The sequence below is a fragment of the Buteo buteo genome, chromosome 7 (assembly GCF_964188355.1).
Source record: "Buteo buteo chromosome 7, bButBut1.hap1.1, whole genome shotgun sequence".
Taxonomy (NCBI): Eukaryota; Metazoa; Chordata; class Aves; order Accipitriformes; family Accipitridae; genus Buteo; species Buteo buteo.
This window is the reverse complement of record NC_134177.1, coordinates 38,274,371-38,302,044: the sequence shown is the minus strand read 5'-3', so window position 1 is coordinate 38,302,044 and position 27,674 is coordinate 38,274,371. Positions and strand designations below refer to the sequence as shown.

Below are 27,674 nucleotides of genomic sequence, written 5' to 3'. Positions count from 1 at the left end.
AGGTTTTTTTGTCTAGATAGCATTTTGATGAGCATAGTGCCTGATTGCCTGTGTTGTGCCTGATCATCTTGAGCTGGTTTATATTCCAGGATGTCATTGGAAAGAGTCTGTAATCCCAATTGCACTATTTCTCTCTGGAACAGTTTCACATGAAGCAACATGGTTATCAGGAGTGATCAGTCCATGTGCTGAGAGTTTGTTTCTGGCTGCTTGGATATCCACATCTATTAGTCATAATAATAGTTCTTACAGCTGACTACTTTGGCCAGAAATTTGTCTTAGGTGAAAACTTACTTTTGGTGCTAGCCTTCCTACCCCTCTTAGTACAAACTTCTGAGAGATCAGGACCCCTCTCCCTCTTGGGCAGACACCAGGATCTTAAAGCAAGAAAGAGCTAGGAGGTGGAAAGTTGCAGGCTGTTTTCCAGTCTCGTAAAATACTGCTATTTCCCATGTAAATATCTTAAATAAAGCGTATTTCTGTGTAAAAGGGATGCTGTTTTACAGATGAGCACAGTATTCTGCTAAGTACTTAGGCTCCACTAGGCTGGGAGACCAAGTGTACCTAATAATCAACCAGACCAGGCTGTGGTAATGTGGGTTTGCTGGGAGACATCAGAGTTGCAGATGGTAAAGAGTATGGAAATGGAAAAGCAAAGAATTAACAAGGTAAACCAGGAATGTGCTTTTGAATCCTACAGTTCTTGGTAAATATTTCTGTTTAAGTGTTGATATAGCTAACATGATAAAACCTTTTTGTTCCCACTGCAAGTTAATCTGGATAGGTATTTCTACTAGTGTTTTTTTTCTTTTCCTCTCCTTTTGATTTATCTCTGAAAGAGGAAGCAAATAGTCCACTGTGGAATTCCAGTTAGCCTGAAATGCTTACTAAAGTCCTGTCTTTCAGACTTGCCAGATGTGTATTTATTTCCAAAGCTTGTCTTTCAAGGAGTGCTAAAAGAGAAGCAACAAATTGCAAGCAGTATGGAACAAATGGTTAGCTGGGTTAATTTTAAAAAACGTAAACATAAACCACCCCCCTCCCCCCACATGATGATTCACTCCAAGAAAAAAAAAAAAAAGGCCTTTAGTCTTACATGCTCTGGCAGAAGTTGTATTATAACACATACAGCTTCTGTTCTTTTGCTTCCACTATGTAAGATAAATCCACAGTTTGAAAAACAGAAACAAACAAAACTAAAAGCCCCAAGCCATCATTTTGTATGTAAGAAGAGTACTGAGTGTTATCTTTGAAGTCACCATGAACTACTGGAATGTTTATATCCTACTGTTCCATCCTATTATTTTTGGGCAGAACTCTCTTTTAGAAAGAAGGCAAAAAATATTCTCCCAGCAACCTTGTGAAGTCTGCTGCACATACATTCAGTCCCTTCCTTCACATGCAGTTCCTGACCATGTGGCTGTTACAGAAATTGGTGCTGGAACTAACACGGGGTGTTCACGGACAAAGGCTGTTAGTTGGCTCTGGTGTATTTTGCCAGCCTTTAATGTGGTACTGGAACCCTACAGATGAGCATATGCTGTTGACATTTGGATATCTGCACACTTGCCCTTATGCTAGACTGCTCAGGAAAAATACAGTCCACTGCATACTCTCTTATCACAGAGGAAGAGATGAGGGTAGGTAATATACTATGGTAGTGTTGCTATTCTATCTGCCAGCGGTGTCAACACTCAAATTACGAAGTGCTACTATTATGGCTGTACGTGTAATGCTGGTTAATGCCCTGCTGTGCTACCCAGTAGCTGTAACCTACTCCTGCTTTGCCTCTGCTCTGTTAAGATGACACATGGCAATCTATACATCTCTTCTTCTCTCCAGCTATCAGGGGTCCCTCCTCACCACAGGAGAGCTGCTGTCCTGGGGGACTGGGGATCAGTGGGTGCCAGGTGAGGGAGGATGCTGTGCTGGATTTGGGTGGCTCTGAAGTCCCAGAAGAAAGGGAGAGGATAAGGGCTCTCATCTCCGCTTTACGCTGCAGAGTGAAATTCTTTATGGACTGATTCTGCTTCGCTTTCCCTCTCCCATATGTCTGGAAGCAGATAGTTTGAAGAAAGGTAATTCCCACAGGCCCCTTTAGACCTGCTTCCCCTCGCGGCAGCCTGCTATGCAGAAGGCTTACTTGCACTGCAGTGTGCTGGTGGTGGCATTGCCCATCAGAAGAGATGAACCTACCTCAAGTCTGGTTATATGTACCTACACCTATATGGCTGCTGGAGATGGGGATGAGATCTCCAAAGCTGCAGCTCTTGGGAGGTAGGAGTTGTCAAGTTCCTGCAGCAGTTCTGCTGTGAGAAACTCCCTCTGTGTTTTCATGGCTACTTGACTCTCCAGCTCCAGCTAGGACTAGATCAAGACATATCAAAATCCACTCTCTCTGGGCAAGGAAGTATGAGAGTTCCTATGGGAATTAAAAGGCACCATTTCTTTGACTCCTCTCCAGCAAGAAGGCACCTGCTGCTCCTTCTTCCCAGTGCTATTCACAGCACTCTTATAAGTTTTACTATCTTGCATTTTTTTAATGTGGATTATGTGAGGTGTACTGTAGGAAAAAAATATGCTATTGCTTATTCCTTCAATAATGAAGCATTGGCTGAGCTGGTCTTAAGGTATTCTGGGCATCTATCAAGCCTGCTAAGCATCTTCAGCACAGCTGATACGAAATACTGTATGGGAAACTGTTTTCGTGTAAGAGCAACATCTTCTCCTGCACAGACAAGTGTAAAGATTTGAACTCTTGAATCTTGGGTCCTCATTGTTCCCTCAGATTTTGCTGACCTAGGACAGAAGAGATGGGAAAAGATTTATATAGATGAAATAGTTGCAGCTTGCTGAAATAGAGCACAGAATTAGTCATGTGTTTGTCTCCTAGCTGCTTTATATTCCTACCTTGTCCCTTTCTACCTGTCCCTCTTCCAAGGGAAACTATAAATAAAAAACAGGTTAGGGTGTTCTCAGAGCATCATCCCCAAAAAGCCAATCTATGAGAGGAGGAGGTTTTTCATAGATGTTATCAGAAATTCGAGTGTTGTATTTTCTGCTCTGAGTGTTGGGTTTTTTCCCTTCAGTGTCTGCATCTATGTATCTGTAAAGCATTTGGGAAGAGTTATTGAAAGCATAGCTGGTGATGGCTGCCAGGAGAGAGACAGAGTGTAGTTCCAAAGCTTACTCAGAAAGCTTATTCCTGTGATGAGAAAAATGAACTTCAAGAAACTATGATAAGGAATATATCTGCCATACATGGCGTTTCCTGTCTGCAGTGTGTCTGGAACAGGATCGGTTCGGCTCTCCAGGACCTGAGAGTGATCAAGATTACACCCCCCAAGTCCCACCTTCCCCAGGTAGGGTCAGTCTGGCACCACGTCCCATTGAGACTTCTCAGATCACCCCAGTCATGTCCTGTTATGTTCGTGCCCTCTACTACCTACTTTTGGGTCATTAATCAGTCTGAAATGATGCAATATCTGAATCAAACACTGTGGATGCTGAAAGAAGAGCTGTTTCTATTGCTGAATGTCGTAACTCACCTGAACTGACGCGTGCTGCTGCAGAGGCTTCTATTGCCAATTCATTAAAATGTAGGCAGCGATTTGCACTGAAATGTCAGAACTGCTCCTCAGAGCTCGGGCATTTTCTGGAGCAGGTGGACAGAGGTTTGTGCTGAGACAGTATCAAGAAACAGCCTTGAGGCTTAATGCTAATTTGCCGTCGGTCTCAGCGAGGGCTCCCTGTAATTGCCTACCCTTTTTTTAGAGAACCGTTGGTTATCTAGGTTACTGGACGATGTTGAAATCATTATCATAGCGTCTATGACTGTGGTTCTGATTCAGCTCCTTCTTTGGAAGTCTGTGGGAACCTTTTGCATGCCTTAGTGGGAATTGAGTCAGACCCTACATCTTTTTAAATCAATATGCTTATATTTGATGCTGTTTCATTGGGTCATGAAAATGCCTCGAGACAACAGCTGGGGACCGTGGTGCCGGCATGAAAGATCTTTACAGGCCAAAGACCTTTACAGCTTTGTCCCATTTTTATGCAGAAACCTGAATTTATAGTCTCTAGGTTGAAGAGTAGGAAAGTTCAGCTGCTGTGTCAGTTAATGGATGGTTTGGAAGCAATACCTGCCTGTAACTATCATCCCACCTGTCCTGCTTTTTTTGTGCCTGAGCAGGAAATCTCACCTGGGTCAGTTATTTGCTGAGGAGGCAAAGGGAAGAAGGCATATTTATTTCATTGGTAGGCTGTGTGTGTCTTGGAAGCGTCCTTCTTCTTGTCTTGTCTATTAAAATGTATATTCTGCTTGTCATACTGCAGCAGAGGCCTAACCCCAGAGCATGTTGATGGAACACAGAAAGGATTTCTTACTGCTTCAACCCTGTCTCACTGAAGTCTCTATAATGCTTTAGCATTATGCTTTATAAGTAATTATTACAGCATCTTAAGCTCAGCCTCATTCACAACACCCTAGGAATGGAAGAAAGGGAAAATGTTCCTTGAATAGACTGGGATTGAATCAGGTTGGGGGGAGGGGGGGGCGGAAATAGTGCTGCATGTAAGTTTCCAAGCAAATGTTAACATATAGGGTAAGGAATTATAAAATTTCCTATCAGCTTAACATGACCCTTGCAGTAGTAGTTGTGACCTGAGGAATACAAGCCATTCCTGATGCAGTGCTCCACTGTTGCACTCTGTACTTCGGTAGTGGGGAAATCTGGCTTGGTCAAACAAGTTCAGAAGGCAAAGCAAGTCACTACTGCCATGTCTGGATGGCACCATGTGATCCTGTTCCATCGGAAATAAGCTTCCCAGGTAATTGTGTGTTGAGGGTATTCAGAGGATGCCAGATTGGTGTTGTAGAACGTGTCCCTTCATGCTTCACAGGGATGTTCAAATATGGGTCTGGAGAAATGTTACGGTTTGTTTAAGGATGTAAGCTGACATGTACTTAGCATGGATGTAAATGAGGCAGGTTATGGCTTGTGTTCTTGAGGCTTATGACTTGGAAAGAAGCATGATGCTTCAGGACAGTTTAGTTAATGGTGCCTCACAGACAAAGAAAACAATTCATTCAAGCCAGTTCTAGGCTCATTAGGAGGCCTGGAGACAAATCTAAACTTTGTATTAGCAGGGCTTTGGTGGTTCTTGAAGGTTGTGCATATTGTTCTGAAAAACAGGATGCAGGAGGGAGGGAAAGTGTATTAAGGCCCTGACTTGTGTTCAGATGCAAACGTAGAGGTTTGAGCCTTTCTTTGGTTGAGCTCTTGGTTGCCTGCTGATACAAAAGCATCAGTCATACTATAGGAACTGTAAGTGCTTCTTCAGTGGCACACACAATCTGTGGCCTCCTGGGTCATGCATAAAGGCTGAAAAAAGAACCATTGTGTTCTGAGTAATGTGCAAATAGTGTGAAGATGGGAAATGTCTTAGAGTACCAGGTGCTAGATTAGTCTTTTGAAGTGTTGACATCTCTTTTAACTGCATAAAGTTCACATGCTACACAAAACACTGCATTTGCAATTCAGATAACATTGAATTAGAGTACTAATCTCAAACCCATGTAATAGATTTTGAGCTGGAAATCCCTTGGAATTGTGCTGATCATCATGTCTGAAAACATGATTGACAAAGTTTCACGAGAAGATAGTGACAAAATGTGCAAATGCATTTAATATAGTTAAATAGCATTGTCATTTTGTCAAATAGGCTGGATTTAGAGAATGAAATGAAGCTACAGCATGACAAAACTTTGACAATTAATAATGCTTCGCCTAGCAATATAACAACTGTTCGAAGAGGGTCATGAGTAAGAAGAAGCTGCTAGGTAGAAGAAATTGGTAGATACATCAGTTTCTCTGGAAATCTGATGCTAAAACTGAGACATCTCTCAGATGTAGGCCAAACATACTGCAAGGTCAGCCTTTCTCACAGTACTTGGGTGCTTCTGGATCTTGATTGAGTCAGCAAGCCAGAGAAGTGTGAAAACAAAGCAGGAAGAAAAAATTTTGGAGTTTGGAATGATTCAGGTGGTTTTTCAGCAAAGTTGCCTAAAAGATCTGACCTGCTGGTGTACTTAAATTTTTAGCATATGCAAAGTAAAATATGCCAAGAATCAGCGGAACCAACAGTATAGGTAAAGTTGCTGGGACTATAACTTTGTTTGTGGTAATTTCATTTAAATCTTGAGGCATTCCATTAAAATGTGTCCTTCATGGACTCTCAAAACTTGTTCTACCCTTGAAAATGCATATAGTTAGGGCAAAACATTCACACCTGGATGTCTCAGTCAGCTGATGCTTTTTTCAAAGGGTGCTGAGAAATCAGTTTCTGTAATTGCCTCAGGGATAGGAATATGCGGTTGTGCTCTCCAAGAACCAGACCTGTCTGTTGGATTTGAGTAAATTTCAGTTTAAGAATTGGTCCAAACCAAAGAGTGTTTGGGCCAAGACACCCCATCAGGTTAGTGTGGTTAGATCTCACTGAAGGTGGAGACGATGTTAGTGTTGTGTATCAATGCCTGTAAGTATTTCTTCTGAAAAATCTGGTATCTGTTTATAGCTGGGTTGCTTGGATTCAGTCTTCACTTGTGACTTAGCTGTGGCTGGAACACAGCAGCCTGTTACTGCCTTTGAATATTCTTTAGCTTTGTGTATGCCAGGCCATATTCCAGCTGTTAGTATTTGGAAACTTTCGTGTGTCAAGAGCCTTGCATTGTTTCCACAGTTGCAAAACTACGTTGTAGTTTTCCCAATCCCTATTTTTGTGATTGTGTTATGGTTGTCTTCCCACATCTCAGGAAGGGAATGGTGATAGTGCCTAATGCCAGAGATATTTGTTGCAAGTACTGGTAAGTGTGTCCCATCTGACAGATCTGAAACAAAAAGCAACAGTTTGTTTCCGACCCAGAACTATTAAGGTTCTCAGGGGGACAGTTTTGGAAGATATATTCTGGCTGAGCTATGTGTAATGGTTTTGTAACACGGATAAATGACCACTATTTCAGCCATGTGAAATGCTGTGGACTCCTCCGTGTCTTACACCAGAGCCACAAGGATGAAAAGAAGTGCTTTAGCTCAGTGTTCTAGCAGGCACTGGTAACATGGGGCTCTTTATGATCCCTATGATTTATTTGAAAACATCAGCCTTTTTCTTTTAAGGTCTATTTTATAAGTAGCTATTCGTGTAGCACTCTGCTGGATGGTGTTCTGGTGAATAAGCAAGCTAATCTGTTACGTTCCTTCCAATTACATTTCAGACCCCTGTCATTAATGCGATATTAATGACCAAGAGACTAAATTGAGAAGAACATAAATCCCACCATTTGAGTGTCATGTAATATTTTTACCACAGGCAGGTCAATCAGATGAAAAGCCCTTCAATTAGTAAGCTGAAATGCTGCTTTGTCTTAACTGAGGCTATTGTCAGGACCCAGTGGTGCTGCTTCATCACCCAGTGTCTTATAATTACATTACCTAATTGGATGGAGGATGGGAGTTGGGTTTAGTCTTTTTTTTTTCTTTTGTGCTACCCCAAAATGACTGAAAAGTAATAGAAGAGTCTCCCAGGATGGCCACAGGTTTGAAGGGAGGGCAGTGATGGGAACTTGGATTTTGGACACTGCAATTTCATTGTTGAAAGGGAATTTCACATTCAAAATTTGCAAGTAGCTAAGAAAATCCTGGCCCTGATTTTTGTACCTGTGAAGCACACAGCAGCTCCCTGCCGACTCTGGGAAGCTCTGTGGGAGTCTTGCTACTTCCAGGGTGGTTTTGTTTGTTTTTTTTTCTCCAGAGTGCTTAATTAGGTGCTTCACTTTAGAGCCCATCTGTAGGTATCCAGTTGTTAAACACTTTAGTTGCTGATTGAAGGGTGTGATGAGTGAAAAAAGAATATCTTACAGTCTTTATTTGTTACTTTTATGTACTAAGTAATAATAGAAATCTCATAAAATAAAGACACTTTAATCAGCCAGAATCTTAAGTATATTTCCAAATAAAAGTTTTCACATTCAATTAAGTGTGCCTGAACAGGTCACCTGGGAGAACTAAAGCCATTAACAAATACTAGAGACAATCAAAGGGAAGGTGAGGGGACTTTGCTTTTTCTCCCTTGCTCATTTCTATACTTAAATAGGTATTTTTTTCTCTTTCTACTCGCTGTAGTCTCTCTTCTCCTTGCAGGGCTCTGAATACCAGCTAGATTTTCCCAAAAGGGAATGGTTCAAAGGTGAGGTGCTTAGAGCTGAGAATTGGTGGGACACTTATTGCATCCAAATGAGCTGAAGTTTTGAAGTGTTTGACATAGTGTAAATGGATGCTGTAGAAGAATCAGACCTGCTTTAGAAGCTGTAAGTCCATCATAATTGCAGAGAGTTTATATATTGACCCTTGAGCAAATGATTAATCAAGTATGCTAAGGTTTGAATAACTCAGTAGCTTGCTATTAAATTTTGGTATGGTGTAATGGTCTCATCTGTAACATGTTTATAACCTCTAGCCAGCATATAATAAGCATGTGTGAATAAAATGTGTGAATACTTGAAGGAAGGCCCAGGGCATTTCAACTTCAATGTTAGTGACCTGCCCATCAGAGTTCAGGGGAAGACCTTTGGGTAAGAGAAGCATTCTTCATTGGACACAAATACTTAAACTTGTATACTTCCCATGCCCAAGCAGGCTTCAGGAAAGTCAAGTGAAGAAAAACCTGTTTAGGGTGAATGCAACAGAGGCACAGTAGATGAGATGGAGTCTGCCCTATGGATTTAACTGGGATTTTGAATAGCTTACCTTTGCTAAAGTGGCATCCTCAGTCTAGAACTGTGCTTCTATCCCTAGAGAGCCTGTGTCAGAGACTGAAGGAGTTAATGTTTCAAAGAAGTTGGGACTTGACAGCCTGTAATGTTCCTTCAATGTGTATCAAAACCTGATAAGGAGGCAGTAAAGATGGAGCCAGACTCTTCTCAATGGTGCCCAGTGAAAAGATGAGGCAACAGGCACAAACTAAAATACAGGAAATTCCATTCAAACATAGGAAGAAACATTTTTACTGTGAGAATGGTCAAATGCTGGAACAGGTTGTCCAGCAAGGTTGTGGCTTCTCCATCCTTGGAGATACTCAAAACTCAACTGGATATGGTCTTGAGCAACCTGTTGTAGCTGACCCCGCTTTGAGCAGGGGGCTTGGACTAGATGATCTCCAGAGGTCTCTTCCAATCTCAACTATTCTCTGATTCTGTGACATGCATGCGAAGGAGAAGAGCAGTTTGAAAATGGTGGTGAAAGATGGGCTTGGCATCAAGACTTCAATTTGAAGGCAGGAAACTGTAGAACTTAAATCCAGTGGTGGTAGAAGTTACGGGAAATGTTGTGTGCAGTAATGACTTAAAAGGCAGTTGTGATTGTAAAGAGATGGGAAGTGAGAAGTGGTTATCGGTAAGAGATGACACACAGAATGAGGGAAGAAGAGAGGAGTCTAAACTCAATCACGCTCTGCAGTGGGCCAAATGGCAAAAGAACCAGCAACTGCAGTGAATCTCCCCCAGGGCTACCCAGCCAGCATGACTCACGTCTGATAAGGGAAAAACATCTTGTTGGAGGTGAGAAGGGTAGTTTATAGTTACATTTATCAGACAGGTAACTGTAGCATGAACCTCTAAGTGCACTTGTATCTCTACAGAAAAGAGATAAAATACTCACAGCTCACAGCATTGCATCAGAGCTGGTAACTCATCAACCTGTCGCCAAGCAGACTCCACACAAGCATGTACCCTGCCTAGTTCGCTATGAATGCCACCCAGAGATTAAACATAATCAGCTCCTTTTTGTTTTAGGAAATCCTGAAAACAATGCTTACCCAAACCTATCAATGGGGGGAGAAAAGGACTGACCAACAAAACATCACAGTAAACAGTTCTGCCCCCCATGTTATTTTGTATTTTGGTCTCTCTGCTGGCAATCCCCGTGAGGGATTAGTTAAGATTACTTGTAGATAAAGGTAGATACACATCTCCCTTTTGTTCCTGCACAAAGATCTCCCAGACAGTAAGACACCAAATGTCTGAAAATTTGGCATGAATATTCAGTTGCTTAAAAGTCTGGGCCACCCTTCACAGGAAGACATGTTCTTCAGGATTGGCCTGGAACAATTCACCAGTACTAAATATGTAACCCCTCTCTAGCTCTTTACAATATTTATTCTGCTTTTATTAAAGGAGGTTTTGAACCATTCACATTTGAGAAGGTAGGGTGTGTGGCTTTGTGGTCCATATCTAGATTTGACACACCATTCCTATCAAGTGTGTGGACCCAGGACTTGTATCCACCAATGGAAGGCAGATGCCTTGGTTATATGTATTCAAAATTCAAAAGCTTCAGGGGTGCACAGAGGTGGAAGATGTATTTAGGCTTTTCTGTTCTTCTGTAGCCTTTATCATCCATCCAGACACAGAATGGAATTTAAAACATGAACATCATCATTTAATGTCATCTTGTCTTTCATGATATGTCAGTGTCCCTGTTTGACTTGGAAACTTTCAGATTCTTAAAGGTGACCCCATCATTACTGGGAGGGCTAAGAGAAATGGAGTGTTTAGTGTTTAAACAAATACGTCACCTGCATTTGTAATGTCATTCCATTGCTCAGCTCTTCTAGTGACTCTCAGCTAATGAGCGGGAATTTGAACTGTGAGTTTACAGGAGCCAGTGCTCTTAGTCACAATACTGATACTCAGAAGCATGTTCCTGGTTTGGTTTGCGTCATGGTTAATGGTACATCTGTGCCATACCTGCAGTGAAGGGTGTGGTGTGTCATCTCTAACCACTTAGATCCCTGCAAAATATTGATACGGTTGGGAAAACTTAATGGACTGCAAGAGGAAGCAGTGTTTGCCTGGCCAGAAAATATAGGTTCTGCTCAGGAAAGGCAAATGCTTGCGCATGAGGGTAGCTGTCAAAAGGGACCACTCTTGTGCAGCCCTTGAATATACATTTGAGCCCCCTGGGTTTTACTTTGGTCAGCTGGCTCCTGCAGTATTTCAGATTTTTCTATCTTCCGTTGATCTAACTGATCACTTGTGACTGCTGTGGTACCCTCGATGTTGTCAGCACAAGACTGCCAGCTGTAGAACACAAGAGTGTAACTGCAGTACAGTTCAACTGAGTTTGCTCCAGAAACTCAGGGAAATTAAATCAATCCCAATGCTTTCTCCTTAGTTTATTGTCATTCCACACACATGTATTATAGGTTTTGTGTGGCAGTCCTAGCTGCCTAGTGGCAGGAATGGCTTTATGCACATCTTTCAAAGGATGCAAACCCTGATTCTGTGTTCTTGTTTGTTGCGTAATGTTTATATAACAAAAGAAGGAAAATATGGCAGACCTCCGCAGTTAAAATATGGAATTTCATGGTACTGAGCCCTCTTTTACAGAAGCTAAATGTAGAATCTGTAGAAGGTTAACTCAGTATCCTCATACAGGAAAGGGTGCAGGTGCAGTTGCTGTAGCAGTATAAAAGATCCTTCTTTTAGACCAGCAATGTCAGTTCAAAACATGGCTTGCACTGGTGCTGTGCACACACAGCACACGCACACTAGTAATTAGTACTAGATTGGCTATATCTGTGTGATCTCATCAGTCCATGTGTCCCTAATCTGAAAGAAGCGTGTATTCAGCTTCTTTTATGAGACCCTTGCAAGCTACTCCACGTTCAAATGCAAATACTTAATAACTGAAGCTTAAGGATCATATGATTCTTTAGACAGTAAATCTGGTGGTTCAGAGTTGTACACATATTTGGCAGATTATAGGTTTATCACTGACAGCTAATCTTTTAAAGAACTGTGGCTTAATTCCTTTTGTTAACTAATTAAAAAAGGAGAAAGAAGTTAAAGCTGTAATTAGACCTATTAAAACATGTATTACTCACTCAATGGTCTATACAACTAGGATAAATGTATAATTAGGAGGTTTGTCCAAACATGATTAAAGCTAGTCACGTGTCCTAGGCCGTCAAACATTTATGTGTGCATGAGATAGAGAGTAAAATCAGCATGAAAATGTGAATATAAACCATGTCATACTCTGCAGAGACAGTAAATGAACTATCTTTTGGCATATTATAAGTATGTAACTCAAATCATAAAAGCTTTTTTCAGATGAAAATTCTGGAAAGATTGTGTCACACCTACAGTTTCTAGGGGGTAGTGTCATTGGCAACAGTAATCAGGCCAGGTCCATCTGACCCCATGATCTATCACTGCTGTTGCCTATGGTTCGCTGATAGTTTAAGAAATTTAGAAGTTAGTTCACAGAGTATTTCTATTAACAATCGGCATGTTCCCCGAGTCATAAGGATTTGTATCACTTCCAAAACTCACATCTATTTTTGGGGATTGGGTTTCTTTTTTGTTTGGGTTGTTAGTCTTCAAATCACAAAGTAGTAAATTTTTCAGCTGTAGAGCTAGAGCATATTTTTCCTTCCCTATAGTTAGGAGATGGGAAGAAGAGAGCAGGTCCATTGACCGTGTCTATCTCACATACATACGTATGAGTGCTTTCTCTGTGCGCTAGTTCCTGGTGATGGCATCTCTTGAAGGGAAATTCCCAGGAAGGCTGTGGCAGTTCTGGGTCTCTGTCAGCCACCATTCTTTTCATATGTCGACAGTTTATTGTATACAGGAATCTTTCCTGGCTTGTGTTGCATCAGCCCCTTTGTGGCATATACATGTTGGAGAAAGGGACTTGGCAGAGGCAGTGAGGGGGATCTCTGCCATGCAGTCATTTGAAGAAAACCATTGCATCTCTACAAACCAGGAGATGTTGGAAGCTCTTATGGAGATGCAGACATCTCTGACATGACTGCTAACCGAAATTAAAGACATAAATGGTTTGCTGTAATAGCTCTTCGTTTCAAAACACTTTAGTTGCAAGCACTGACCCAGAGAAAAAGACACTACAGTCCTGAGGTTGCTGGGCTTAACCTATGGAAAAGAAATAAGCTTAGGTGCTGAGAGCTGACTCAGATGTTTTCAATTTTCCTGCCAGAGCAAGAACTATTTGCACAGATGAACAAATTACAGAAGAGCTCCAAAGTAATGTAGAAAGGAGTAAGCTTCTTTTAATATATATCAATTTCTGCTTGGGGAACAGTGAAATTCAGTTAAAAGTCTTATCTGCCTGTACTGCTTTTAAGCACAGATAATGTAGAGAAGAATTTGGCTGGTGTCAGCCCTTTTTGTCTCACTAAACTGCTGAGAATCCTGGGGTAGGACAAAGAGGAAAAAACACTTGGGGGGGAAATCTAGTGCAGAGGAGATGGTAGAAGTGTCCTTCTACCAGGAGAAGAGAGAATGGTACTTCCTCTGTGTGAGTAATATCTGAATTTTCCATTTGTTTATGTTGGTTGTCATGTTTGCATACACTTGGAGAGAGAGAAAGGTGCATATGGGTGTGCGTGTATATAAATGCCTGTATTGCACACATAGTGGTTTGGAGACCAGTTTCTAAGTGGTTTATGGTATGTCTGTGGTCCAAATGAGTAGCAGCGTAAGATTTTTGGAGTTGTTTTGTTGTTTATATTTTCTTCTTCCTCTATGAAAAATGAAAAGATTAGGCCTCACTCGGAAAGGACCACTGTTTGTCTCCCGGAGCTACCCTGCTGTCCCTGTTCAGAGATGACAAAAAACTAAGTTTTGATTGACTGTGATTAGAGGTGGAAGATTGGGGGTTCTAGCTTACCATAACAAATTACTGCATAATTTTATTGTATAGGTTCCAATAGAATGTGTGCTAGCCAAAGATCCGGAAGAGATCTTTCAGCAGGATAAGAAGAGGGATTAGCTCTTTAATCCTAGATATAGAGCTCTAAACCCAGGCGCAACATAGAACTCATTATAATTAATTACCTAATATTGTTTAGACTTTTGTATGTTTTGCCTAGATGTTACACCTAAATAGCTGCATTGTCCGTAGTCTTGAATATATCATCTCAGAAGGGCAATACCATTCATGTCTTCATGTAGATTATGCTTTTATAAGACTGCTTTTATTGCCAACTGAAGTCAGAATCTGATGACTTAAATTTGGATACCACTGCTTCAGAGAACATGGTTTAAATATTAAACAGATATTTGGAGTGCATAAGCATGGGATAAGCCAGGGAGGAGGATTCGAGGAGGAACTGGGGGAGAAGAATGAACATGTTACTTGTTGCAGATGGTTTCACTGTATTGGGACTCTGATTCAATGGTATTGATGGAACCGAGTCACTCTTTACCACAATAGGAAAACTTCATAGTTTTCCTGCTTTATGCAAGGATTGTAAGAGGAAACTTATAACAGCATTATTTGGAGGAAATTCCTGTCCAGTGCATTCACTGGGAGTGATACTGGCTGGTGAGCACAAACTTGTGTCATTTCTATGTAGGTATTTCAAATTTGAAGAACATCCAGGGCATTTGCAAACTTATCATTCTACAGGTGTAACTAGCACTGTCTACATACTCATTCCGGGTCTGGCAGATGACTGTTTTGCCTGTCACCCTCTCTGTGATCCAGATCTGAACCTCTTAAGAAACTAAAATCAGCCTCCAGTTCCCCTGCTTTCTAATTCTGCGTGACTAAGTCATTCAGCATGTTATAAATAATGTTGCTCATTCCAAATACATTGGTTACCTGTGCACCAATCATTGTCAGCATATTTCTGCAGTGGAGTGGTTTAGCATTGGGTAATTGGCATAAATTAAATCTCTTGAGTCACAGTATTGCCCTTTCTGCATACACCCACATGTGTCTGTTACATATGTGCAGCTTATGGGAGATAGATGAATGATAGCAGCACTGCAAATGCCCTGCCAGCAAACAAGGAACTTGTATACACTCAGAAAATAAGTATTCATGCAGAATTTATGTCAAAATAAGAGGAAGTGAAGAGTGCACAAAAGTATTTGTTTTGTGTGCCTATAGGAATCCTCAAGAAATTCTTTTCAACCAGGGGATTACAGTGAGGAAAACAATGAAAACATGTCAGTGGTAGATTTTTGTCTGCTGATGGATATATTTATGACTGAGGCACGTGGCTTGATGTCTGCCTGGCATTTTCCATATTTGAGAATGAGAGCTCTGTACTCTGGCTTATCTTTGCTACAGGGTACAAAGTCAGTCACTTCCCTGTCAACTGCTTCCCATCTGAAGAAGGGGAATCAGTAATCACTCATTGTTCTCAAAGCACTTTGGTGTTTAAGGACATACCATAATCCCTGCTGTTCTTCTCACAAATGATCTACAGAATAATAACAGTAAATTGGGGATTTGTGGAGGTTACATTTGTAGAAATAGATTTCCCTGTGCTTACGGTTTTCTGCAATTGACTGTTTAATTTCTGCACCTGCAATTACTTCTGGGTGTAGCTCAAGCTGCTTAGTTGTTTGAGAACTTGATTGTGCTCATGTATCAGGTATTTAAGCATCAAAGTATTGTGCCTTATGCCTTCACACAGCAGCACCCAGAAAACTGCAAATGTAGTGAAAGAGGTCAGCTTGAAAATCAGGTCCTTGCAGTTTACGAAAGTGTTGGCTGAAACAGGGAAACAGGCCACGAAGAAAATTCTATTAGATGAACAATTCCTTTTTGTCCATTTTAGGCTGCGTTGTGCCGAATGTGAAGTCCATCTCCTCATTCTGTTGAATTGCCCTTCACTCAGAAAGGCATGTAATTCTCTGGGCAGCTTAATGCCTTTTGCAACCTGTGCCGTTGCCTTGCATGGCTCTGAATTATTCAGCTGGTGGTACTACTTACTGAGCACACTGATGTTGTGATGATCCACAGCAAAGCTCTAGTCTTACTCTTTGTAACGGTGTGCCTCTTGGCTCAGATTGTAACCTGAGGTTTTTCAGAACTGTTCAGTGTTGGCTTACTCTGCCTTCCTGCTGTGAGGAGGAGATTTATGTTTTTTTTCAAGGAAAGTGCAATGAGAAAGGTGCTTAGCACCTTTGAAATCTTCCCTTATTTCGTAGCTTCTAATGAAGGAAAAAATTAGAGTTTGGGGGACTGCAGGTTCAACTCCTTCACAGCTTTGAAGAACCTTTAGGATTTCACCAGTTTTAACTTGTCCCTTGGCATGCTGGGGAGGTTGGGATTGTGCTTGGCAGGTATTGCATTTTCTGGATGCCAGAGCAGGATTTGTTACAGTCACCCGCCTCGCCAAGCCTTCCTCTGTCAGTGCAGTGTTGCTGGCACTTGGGCTTAACAAGAGTGAGCCGCATCCTGAGAATAAACCGAGGGTCTTCTGCCTGTATTAGAACATCTTCATGAGTGTCACTGAGCAAACATGCGTTACTTTTCTTTCATGCCTGTAAATCTTCACAAAAAATACAGTCCCTTTCCTCCCGGCAAGAGAAAAATGAAAGGAGTCTGAGGTTTTAAAAAATAAATGCATACAAGGGGATCGTTTTCTAGTCACATGGGTGTGTATTTCCATGTTGCACAGCTGTCGTCCATCCTGAATTAAAAAAGACAAGGGGAGACCTGCTAATGTGTTTTATTTCTTTCCTCAGTATTTCTGGCTTCTTGTGCTCTCACGAGGTTTGGTTGGTATCGGTGAAGCAAGTTACTCCACTATTGCACCGACCATCATAGGAGACCTTTTCACCAAAAACACAAGGACCCTTATGCTGTCTGTTTTCTACTTTGCAATTCCTCTTGGCAGGTAAGTGACAGAATGCTTCTTTCGTCTGGTTTTGGCTTTTCTTTTAAAATAAGCTTATGCAGATCTTAAGTTGTAAATGATGATAGTTCTCCTGTCTTTGGTTGGAATGGTTTAGACAGGAAAATATTGTGAGCAGTGACTAATTAGTTGCAGGAATTGGATTCTTTTTCTATCCCTGTTACTGGTTCGTGTGTGACTTTCGGGAATCAGTGGGAAGGACTTATTTGTTTTTTTACAGCAGTGGGGTGGGAATGGAATAAAAATATTTTAGCTGACTTTTTTTTATTAGCATTATTAAACTATCATTTCGAATAATGCTATATTGGTTCTCTGAATCATTGCTTCGATTCATGTGAGGTCTAGGCCTTCTTTAGGCAATGTCTTTCAGGTTACTGTGAAATCAGGATCTCTTAAGATGCTGGGCTGAGTTTTCAAAAGTGAGCAAATGGGTACCTGCTTCTACATGACAGTCTAAATATTGGACCTTTCAAGAGGAGTATCCTGTATAACATACACAATTTGAAATTTTGACTTTAAAAAATATTTTTAGTTTAAGCTGAAATTCTGCCCAACCTTGAATTTGGCCAATCTGACTAAGTTTGGAAAATGTGGCTAAGCCAATCTTAGATGACTTGCTAGTTGCAATAGCAGCGGCCAGTCCATTTTAGTGCTATTACTACTGAAACAGCAATTGGGAGAAATTGTGAAGTCTAGTGTAGACAGCAAGGCTGAAGAGAGGAACTGTAATGATTGTTCACAGTCTTAACGGAGAGCAATGGAGGACAGCCAAGCCTATAGATGCCTGATGAAAGCAAGACAGACTCAGATTTGGAGTAGTTATTTCCTCTGGCACTTTCAGTTGAGTTCCCTTATCAGCCCAGTGCAGTATCTGATTGTTGGGACAGGAGGGAATCTGTTATTTTTTTAAAATATTTTTATTTTTTTTAAATAATGGCTGACCCTCTATTGTGAGGTTGTAGGCAGGGTAGGTTCACATAGTTTGCATACCTATTCCCAGAGCTGGACAATATCCTGTGCAAAAGTGGCATCGTGGGTTCATTTCCAGCAGGGAAAACATAGGCAGCAGTTTTTCCCTGAGTTGGGGAGGATTAAACTTCTGGTTTAGAGTGGTGCATTTTACAAGTTAGAGCACTTATCCCTAAGATAAAACTCACAAACCTCCTTTTGCTTTTGAGGAGAAAGAGATAGCCATGTCCTTAACTGGTGAAAAGAATATTTTCCCAAAAGGGCCAAGGATGCCAAGTATTTTCCTACTGAATTCAGTCAACTATGGCTAGCAAAAAATGACAAATACTCATCCTGTTGAGCCTGATTCTGGGATTTAATTATCTCCACATCCAACAGAAGTGTGAATCCATGGTTTGATCTTGGGGCCTGTCTCTGTAAAAAGCCCAGTTTTGGGGTGATTATAGATGGCAACCTCCAAAGCTTAGCTGTCTGCTAAATAAGAGCATGTGATGGCTGGCAGCTACACTGCAACAGTCCTGGCAATTTTTAGCCAGGGCAATCTCAGCCACAAATGCAGGAGTTTTGAAGAAAGGATATTCACATCTGTTCAGTTCACGTTGAGAGAAGCGAGGCTAAGTTCACCTTTTTCTAGTCTCTTGTGAGCCATCTTTTGTTACCACAGTGTAATTCTCAGCATGTGGCTGAAAGTCCTCTTGCTCCTTTATCTTCAGAGGGGATTTCCAAGCTTCAGGTCTGATGTTCTCCCATCAGACTCTCTTGCATATTCTTCTTGGTTTTTCTTACAAGCTTATGGAAAATGGTCTCTTCATGGGTAATTAGAACCAAGTAGTATTAAATGACAAGAAAAAAAATTTAATGATGGAATATGGTGTGACCTTGAAGGGCACTTCTTAACTGAGAGCTTGAACATAAAATTGTTAAGTATTCATATTAGTGCACAGAAAGGCCTGATGCAGAAATTAAATTGGGAAATAAGTTCTTTTTGAGGTTTTGTTTCCATTCACTGTAGATTGAAAGGCCAGCTATAAACTTGAGATCAGTGTCCAAATTTCCATCAGATTTGAGCATTTTTAGATCAACAGTGCTGGGAAGAGTTACATATTAGCTACCATCCGCTTCATCCGCCCGTGTTTCTTCCTGCAGGAGAAGAGAGCCTAGGACACACAATTGATCATGCCTCTTTTTATCTTTAAGAACAGCTGTGATTGTGGTACTCTGTTAAAGCTCTGACTGACTCTCATCTTTGTATTTCTTGCAGTGGCTTGGGATACATCACTGGGTCAAGTGTGAAGCAGGTTGCTGGAGACTGGCACTGGGCGTTGCGGGTAAGCCACTCTTAATAACATCTTGATAACAGTTGCATCAGTTGATCACTGTTAGGAAGATTTCTATCACATGATTCCTCAACCTGTTGTTATATATAGGAGGTAAAGGATTGGAAATTAGATCTATGGATATTAAGTGCATAGCAGATGTCTTCTCTAAGCAAATGGGAAAGGTATGTGATTTTAGCTCATTACACTTGGTTTTTTCCCTGCCTGGGAGCAAGAATTTTCCAATCACATTATTATCAGTCAACCATGACTTCTTGATGGGGATGGGAAGACGAGGCATTGGCCTTAAATCAACTCCACAGTCTTTCAGTCCCCTGCTGTCAAGAAACTCCGAGAATGGCTTCCTGCTTTGAGGAAAAAACACTTTGTTCCAGTTTCCGCTTGTTTTTCTGCCCTGAGACAGTCGGTTTCCTTCTATTTTAACCTCTTGGGACCTTGATAAATGTGTTGAAAAGATAATACACTCCAATCACATACGCACAAACAGATCCTGCACACAAAGATGTCTTGAAAGAGCTGAGAGGAAGTGGCCCAGCAGAACTGTTTTCTGACCTTTGGCAGTCTGGGTGGCATAAGCACCCGTGAGGTGCATTCTCTGGCCCTGGCACTTCATGGAGACAATGAATCTCATGAAGCTTAGGCCAACACCATTTATAACAGCAGGTGATGAAATACATGGGTTCCCATCTCAAGCAAATGTGCCCTTCTGTGACACAGACCATTCCCTCCCTGTCAGGCAAGGGTAAGCAAAGCCAGGAAAATCACCGTGAACAGTTCATCTGCAGCTAGGAAAGTGGAGAGTAGTTTCCAGCTGTGAACCTGAAATGAAAAGTTTAATAGCCTACAGCTTCACACCAAGAGGATGGCTACCTCATTCAGCAGCAGAAATACTTTAAGGGTAAAATTAACTTCTGAGCAGAGGCCAGCACAAGGAATAAGAAAACCCAAAGCTTGTCCTCTTGGTCAGTGGGCTTTAATGAGGTTGATACGTTGGAGCACTCTTGTGTTTCTCTCTGTAAAACCCAAATGATTAATTTGTGCAAAGAAATCCTTACTAGCATTTTTCTCTTCAGATGAAGTCTCCATAGTTATCCTGAGAAATCCAGGCTATCTGCAAGACTGTACCCCTTATGGGGTCATGATTTCCACTATAAATGACACAATTGATGTGTGATTCCCTGACTGTGCAAAATCGTGGGGCGTCTGACAAGCTGCGCACTTCTATGATGGTTGCTTTGGACAGCATTGCTCAGTTTTTGTAGTCAAACAGCACATGTTGAAAGCTTCCAGACATCAGTGTAAAGCAGCCTCCATCCCTGTGGCAATTATTGTGCTCTTGCAGGATGTGAAAGATTCCCCTAGGTGATGCTTCCCTCTGTGATCTCCTGTGGTCTCCAAAGCCAGGAGAGGTCAGGAATAATCTATACTTCAGTGGGCTGAAGAAGACAGAAGGGCACGTTGGCAAGTGGCGGCTTTGTCTCTGGATCTAGCAGTAATGTTTCATTGGAGCATTACTGAGTATCAATGGATATTGTCCTGTTGGGGGATTAAGCCTTTAGATAAAAATCAAAGTGACTTTAAATTATATGGCCCTAGAAAATCCTAGCATTTCCATTTTTTTTTTACCAGTGCTGTGTCTTGTGTTCAGTTGTAATAAGGATACTGTATCAGCCTTCATTTATCCCTGGATAAGGGATTTTCTTGACTTTCCAGCTCTGAAATATTTTTGTCTTCCCTTCCCTAGAAGAATTCTGGCTTTGTCGTCTTTGGACATGAAACACTGCTCTATGTGTAAAGGCCATTCTCAGGCTATTATTGGAAACTTTTTTTTTTAACAGGAATTTATTTTTAAAATAGAAGAGATGATAGTTCGGTGAAAATACATGTTTCCATTTTCTTAACGGAACTATTTTCCACTCTGACAATGACGGAACTTCAGTGTCAAAACAAGAATCATGTTTGTAGCTTGCAAAGCACTGTGGGATCTTTGTATTTTTTGCCTAGTGATTGGGAGAAAGGATTGGAAACTGGGAAACCTAACCCTCAAATGTGTTGTTTTCCTATCTTCCAGCCTGAAATTTCAGCGTTTCTTGGTCTGCTGTACACTGAGGTAATCTGAGGAAGCTGCCCAAAAATGGGAAGCCATTGTGGGTTCGCTGGAAGAGGGATGCATGTCAAGCAAGGATTTTCAAAGCCAGCATGCTCCCTACATCCAGAAATCTTTCACCTGGCCTTCTTGCCTTTAAAAGGCTTCTGCACTCTCCCAGAAAATAGTTGGTCTCTTAGCCCAGCTGGGAGTAGGTTTCCAAAGAGTTAAACATCACTGAAGAACCATATTTAGATGAATCTTGGTACTTTAATAACACAAAGAAATGGACTGCCTTAATCAGAGCATTCTCAAAGCTGCATGCTTCCAGAGTGAGATAAGAGAGTCCAGGGAATGACAGGGAGGAAGGAAAGGAGCAGATGCCTCAGTGTGGTTACAGATTCTGGCTAGCTGTAAAGAATCGAGTTGCTGAAATGAAACTAATGTAATCTGCTTCTTAGTGACTAGTCCAAGCAAACCCTGTTGACTCCTGTGCTAATTCCCTGTTCCTTTCTTGCAGGTATCTCCACTCCTGGGAATGATAACAGGGACACTCATCTTGATATTTGTACCTGCTGCCAAAAGAGGAAATGTTGAACAACTTGGGGGACAGCTGAAGGCTCGGACCTCGTGGCTGAGAGACATGAAAGCACTGATTAGAAAGTAAGAGCACTGTAGTAAAAAGCACGCTTTGCCTCTAATGCTTAATTGGAACATCCAATGGCCTGTACTTCTTAGCACTGTGAGACTGGAAAGTGACAACTTGCAGGGAGTTGCAGGAAGCTTAGTCTGTGGACCTAGGAAAGAAAAGTTACATTTTCACAAGTTATCAACTGCAGTGACAATGATGGATTCCAACTTTTGCTCTAACCTTTCCAAGATTGAGATCTAGGAAAGCATCTGCTTTGTTTGGCTCATACTTCAGACAAATCAAGGCTTTTGAAGTGTAGAAATTGCTGTGTTCCTGTATTAATTATTGTGCCACTGTTGTTCAGACACTTAGATCCTTTTTATTCCTTGAAAGAGCTACTCTGCTGAGGGGAAAAAGAGAGTTAAATGACAGAGCAATTTAAGAGGAGAAAACACACAAAAGCTTGCGCTACATGCCAAGTTGAACTATCTATGTTTATACAACCACATGTGACTGAATGCACAAGCACTGAATGTGTTTGGGTGCTTGTATATGTGCATAAAAATTGCATGCTCACAAGTGTTTAAGCAGCTGTACTTGCTTCCAGAAAGCTTGCCTGTGAATGTGCAAATACTTGCACTTGTGAACTCAGTGTTACATCGGAATTCTGATGGGAAATTCGTGGTGTCCTTCATTTCTAGAACTGCTGGCTAGAATGCCTTCCTGGTATTGTCATCCAGTATCAAAGGACTATGAAGAGTGATGATGGTTAATTTATCGATATTTCTATATTACTTATTTTGGCAGTTTACCCAAGTAGAAATCATATGGTGGCATGGACAGGGAGGGAGAAGTGAAATTTGTCATCCAGGTAAACAGGTGGTATTACAGTGAAAGCCCTGTAGATTGCACATCATGTCTTAGTGACTAAGTACGGATTGTCTTCTGAAACAATCCCATGAAAAATGGTCTCTGTGAAGCACCTCTGAAGAATTAAGTACATTATTATCAATGGAGCATCACGTATGAAGAAATATTCCATGCCTCTTATTCTCCATTGCTTTGTACCTTCTATTGTCTCTGCCCTTTGGCAAAGGGAGGTGGCTGGTATGGGGAAAGCACTGGTTCCTGTCCTGGGGCTCCTGCTTTTTCACTTCTCCCACTAAACCTTCTCTTGGTTTTGCCTCTTGCGTCTCCACAGCCGCAGCTACGTGTTCTCATCGTTGGCCACCTCAGCTGTCTCCTTTGCCACAGGGGCGCTTGGCATGTGGATCCCCCTCTACCTTCACAGAGCACAGGTCGTGCAGAAGACAGCAGAGACCTGCAACTCACAGCCCTGCAGCACCAAAGATAGGTGAGATTCATATTCTGCTGATTTAAAGAGGGGGAAAAGGGGGTGGAGGCTTATTTACCAGAGGAAACAGGCAAGTCCCACAGAGTCAAGTTACTAGAATGTCTGTAATTTCCTCTAGGTCTTTGCAACAATGATAGGAAATGCTGGGATTGTAAACTAGGTTTTATTTCTCTTCTTCATTGCATGAAGTCAAACCGAGGGAGAAGCAATGACCTCAGCACTGTCTTAGTTCCCAGGCTATGGTGTAGAAGTAGAAAAGAGACTTTTGCCTTTGCCTTAGAGGATGTTTGGAGAGCTGAGAATTTGGTTTCTTAAGACCCATACTTATCTGTGATAGCAGCAGAATAAGCTGGCAGGTTGGGTAGCCACAGTGGTGGCTATAATTCAGAGGTTGGACTGGTTCCCCTAAAGGCTGCAGGGACTAACACTGAAGACTTCTGTTTCTGCATGAGGGAGGACTTCACTGTGTTTCATTGCTCTATATACTACTGTGTATGCTGAGTTTTGCTGAAGAATGGTGCAGAGATCTGGGACACTTTGGTCTGGAGTGCTTGATGTTATACAGTGGTTTGGTTTTTCAGTCCCAGTTATATAATATCACTTGCAGCACATAAGCTATGAAAAATAATTCATTGCTTTGTGCTTTACCATGATGGCACAAAACATAAAATGCTAAAAAAACATTTCTCCAGGTGAATGAAAGATAAGAAAAACTGCCTTTTGTCAGCTTTTTAGCTTGTGAGGGGAAAAATAACATTAGGAAAACCTTCTTGCTCTAGCTGACACAATCCCATCTCAAGTAAACTACTTAGTGGTTTGGAGTACCATCAACTAGAGCGCCCAGCGGGCAGTCTCAGTCTATTCTGCAAAAATGCAGTGAGCAGAAAATACAGCTCCAGTCTGAGTGCCCATCTGCTATTTAGAAAGAGAAGTTTTCCACTCCTGGATGACACCTATATTTTGAGCTGCCCTGAAGCTACTGTAATGTAGCTGCCAAAGCCTCTGTAATCCAAGTCCTGCACACACAATATGGAGAATCCTTGACAGCTCCTGGCTCTTTAAATTTAAATTAACACCTTTCAAATGTTTAACCTAACAGCAAAAGAAGGTTTTTTTGAGGTGGTCTGAAAGGAGTTAGAAAGTCGAAGTATGTTGTAAGTCACTGGTATTTAGAGTCTTGTTAGGTTTCCTTTCCCTTAAGCTTCCTAGTGCCTGTTCTGTCCATGATTTCCCCTTTCATGATCAATGTGCAGGTTTACTTAGTTTTGTGCATACATAATTAGCTGTACAATGCACTTCACGGGAAGCTCAGTTCCACACAAAGAAGCAGTATGAGCCCTTTGCACCTCTTTCCATGTTGATCAATGCCTGCGTACAAGGCTGAATTTGATATGCTGTGTTTTTCTTAATTGCAGGGGAAGAGTGCTAGAATCACAAGTACTTAGTGGGGGAGCTCATTTGTTTTATTTGAAATTTGCAAAGCCAATGTGCAGATTTCCATTAGTCAGTTTACTCTAATAATTTGTTCAAAGACCATGCCCATTTTTTGGAAGAACTCCAAAAAAAAAACCCCTGTCTCTTTTTTTTTTCTTTTTTTTTTTTTTTAATAGCTTGATCTTCGGAGCAATCACATGCTTCACTGGTTTCCTGGGTGTAATCACAGGGGCAGGGGCAACCAAATGGTGCCGGTTAAAAACCCAGCGAGCAGATCCTCTTGTCTGTGCTGTTGGCATGCTAGGATCAGCCATCTTCATCTGTCTGATCTTCGTTGCTGCCAAAAGCAGCATTGTGGGAGCCTATGTAAGTATAATCCTTTGCATACACCAGTCTCACTCTTACTGTCTCTACCAAACTCCTTAGAAGATTGTGAGATGTTGGTCTTGCTTTTCTGCTTCTGAATGTCCTTCATTTTGCCCCCTTGGCATTTTGGCACTATCTAGATGCGCCTGGAGGGAAAATGATATCTCAGCTGCTTATCCCTGCTTACTAACTGTCATCAGGATTCAGAGCTGGGGAGTTAGCGCATGCATGGAAACCCACAGTTCCCTGCCTTTGAGTTGTTCTGTCTGTACCTCTATTGCTCTTGCCTCATGTCTTGGTACAGGAAAATTGGCTGCTTCCCTTGCAATAAGGGTATTGTAGCTGCAGTGGTACCGAATTATAATTACAGTATAATTTGTCTGTGGGCATGTGTTTGGTTACCTATGAGTACCATTAATTTCCATAACTAGGTAGCTTGCTGCAGACCAATATTAATTACCATGTAATTTCAATTTGTTGTTATCTGTATTACCATAGCACCTGGAAGTCCTAGTCATAGTCCAGGAACCCACAACGCTTGATGCTGCACAAATGCAGATTAGAATACGGCTCCTCCCTGTATGTTTGTAATTGAAGTATGTAAAAAGACATCAGATAGATCCAGACAAATAGACTGAAGGGAAAAGGAAAAACTCAAGTATAATAATCCAGCCTCAGGCTAGAATCTTGCTTTCAGTAGAGAGTAGAAATCCAGTACACTGAAGAGGTCTCAGGTTCCCTTTCAATGTAATAGAGAGAAGCCTGGGACCTGGGAGTTTTTGAAGGGAAGGCATGAGGTGGTTGGAGTAGAGGGATAATTTCTGAAAGCCCACCCTTAGCTCCCACACAGCAGTGCACGCTCCATCCAGCAAGGAGAGTTCATATACAGTTAACCAACCAACCAATCTATGGCAGTTCCTCGTTCCTCTATATTTCTAGCACTAGCCTAGTCATGGTTGTTTTCTGAGTATTTCAATAGCTGTCATCATTATGGGGACACACAGGAAGAAAGAGTGAAAGTTTAAAAACATTAAGACAGAACCTAGAATGCCTACTCTGGCTATCTAGAAAGTGTCAGAAGGAGATTCAGTCTTCTGGTTTGTGGCATGGTCTAGAACTAACCTTAGATTCAGCAGAAAAGTGATCACCTCAGACAACCAGCAAGAGGGTGTTACTGGTTGGCGAAGCATTAACCCTCCTGTCATTGTCATCATCTCCGAGTGAAGAGACCTGTCACATCCCTCCACCTGCCCCTCCCCTCCACCTCTTCGGGCAGCCAGACCTGTGATTTTCTCCTTATCTCAGACCTGATGACAGACAGACATGTTCATTTGTGCTGTTTAGTCTCTTTATGCAGAAAGTCCTCCCTTTCTATGCTGGAAATACTGTTTTCAAAAATTTTGCAACAAATGGTGGTTATTGGTCTCATTTTCATCTTTTTTTCCTTAGGTTTTTTGGTGTTTTTTTTTTAATAGCCATATGACTATTCTGCATTATGTAAATATGTAAATATAGATGGTATTATTTAACCAGTCTTAGAAACAATTTATTTTATTATGCATGAGCAGTAAATCTGATAAAGAGTCAATGATTTGCAAAGGAAGTTATATCTGCATATGGAGGGGGTACGAAGAATATAGGCCTATTTGCTGATGCTGTTAGGCTGAAGCATATATTTGTTGCAGGTGACACTGCCTCTCCGTAGCCCTAAATACACTCTCTCTGCTGCTGGAAACCTGATGCATAGGAAGCAGATTAAGAGTCCAGTTAATGTGCCAATTGGGGAATCAGAGATCTGACCTCTCTTTATAGATTCCACATGCGACAGTGGGCAAGTTGTTTAACTTTGTTTTGCCTCTGCAAAAATGAGGATTCTTAACTTACAAAGGGTCAGGGTAGCTTAGATCATTAGTGTTTGTAAATAACTTGGAGTTCGATGATCTGTGGCCAGGCCATCCACTATAAATTAATATAAACAGAAAACAGTGACACAACTTCTGTTGCTGTTGCTGTTTCGTGTTATAGGTGCTAACCCAACTGAGAGAACAGGTCTGTGTTGGAGCTACCAGTGTCTCATAACACAAGGTATTATCATGGTGGTGCTATATATCAGCTGAATTGACTTTTCAAGGCAAATTTCAAACACGAGCCCTTGTTTTTCCATGCCGTTCAATGCTATTGCAATCTTACAGACTTCCAGAGTGTCTAATTCCCTTGTATTTCACTAGGAGACCTGTCTTGCAAGGTTGCATGGCGGAGCAGTTTCTCATTACTCTCTGTTTTAACTCTCATTGGTCCCAAATGAAGGAGAGACTGTTCTCTGACTCTGGAGTTGGAACACCTAGATATAGTGGACAGCATGATGGACTAGGTTACCTTCCTTACCTCAAAATCCATGATAATAGCTTGTTCTGGAAAGAATGTGGTAAAATTTATGGGTGGATTTTCTCATCTCTCATAGCTTCCTTGACAGCTGTCTCCGGGCTCTCATCCTGAAACAGCATCCTTGAGTTCTGTATGACTGTGAAAGGCAAGAGCAATGTTCTGGTCTGTTCCTCAACAGGGTGGTATTTGCAGACCTTCTGTGCTGTGACTGTCCTTAGCCCTCTCTCAGTGATCACACCATGCTAAAATTGGTTACTGGTTTTGGACACCCCCATTGGCTCAGAGCCTTGAAATTATCACTTCCAAGCATTCAGATGGGTCCCCATGAGATGGTGTTCTCTCACACTGAGCTGTGTTGCTGTCAGATCTCCACCT

General features: G+C 41.5%; 1 protein-coding gene across 1 annotated transcript in view; it reads left to right on the top strand.

Annotated features, from left to right (window-relative positions):
* SPNS2 (SPNS lysolipid transporter 2, sphingosine-1-phosphate) overlaps positions 1–27,674 on the top strand; it is a 141,620-nt gene that overhangs the window by 69,072 nt on the left and 44,874 nt on the right. The window contains exons 4-8 of the mRNA XM_075032466.1: positions 16,568–16,719; positions 18,968–19,034; positions 21,650–21,792; positions 22,962–23,114; positions 24,725–24,914. Coding sequence (XP_074888567.1) covers positions 16,568–16,719; positions 18,968–19,034; positions 21,650–21,792; positions 22,962–23,114; positions 24,725–24,914 — 705 coding nt within the window. The remainder of the gene's footprint in view (positions 1–16,567; positions 16,720–18,967; positions 19,035–21,649; positions 21,793–22,961; positions 23,115–24,724; positions 24,915–27,674) is intronic.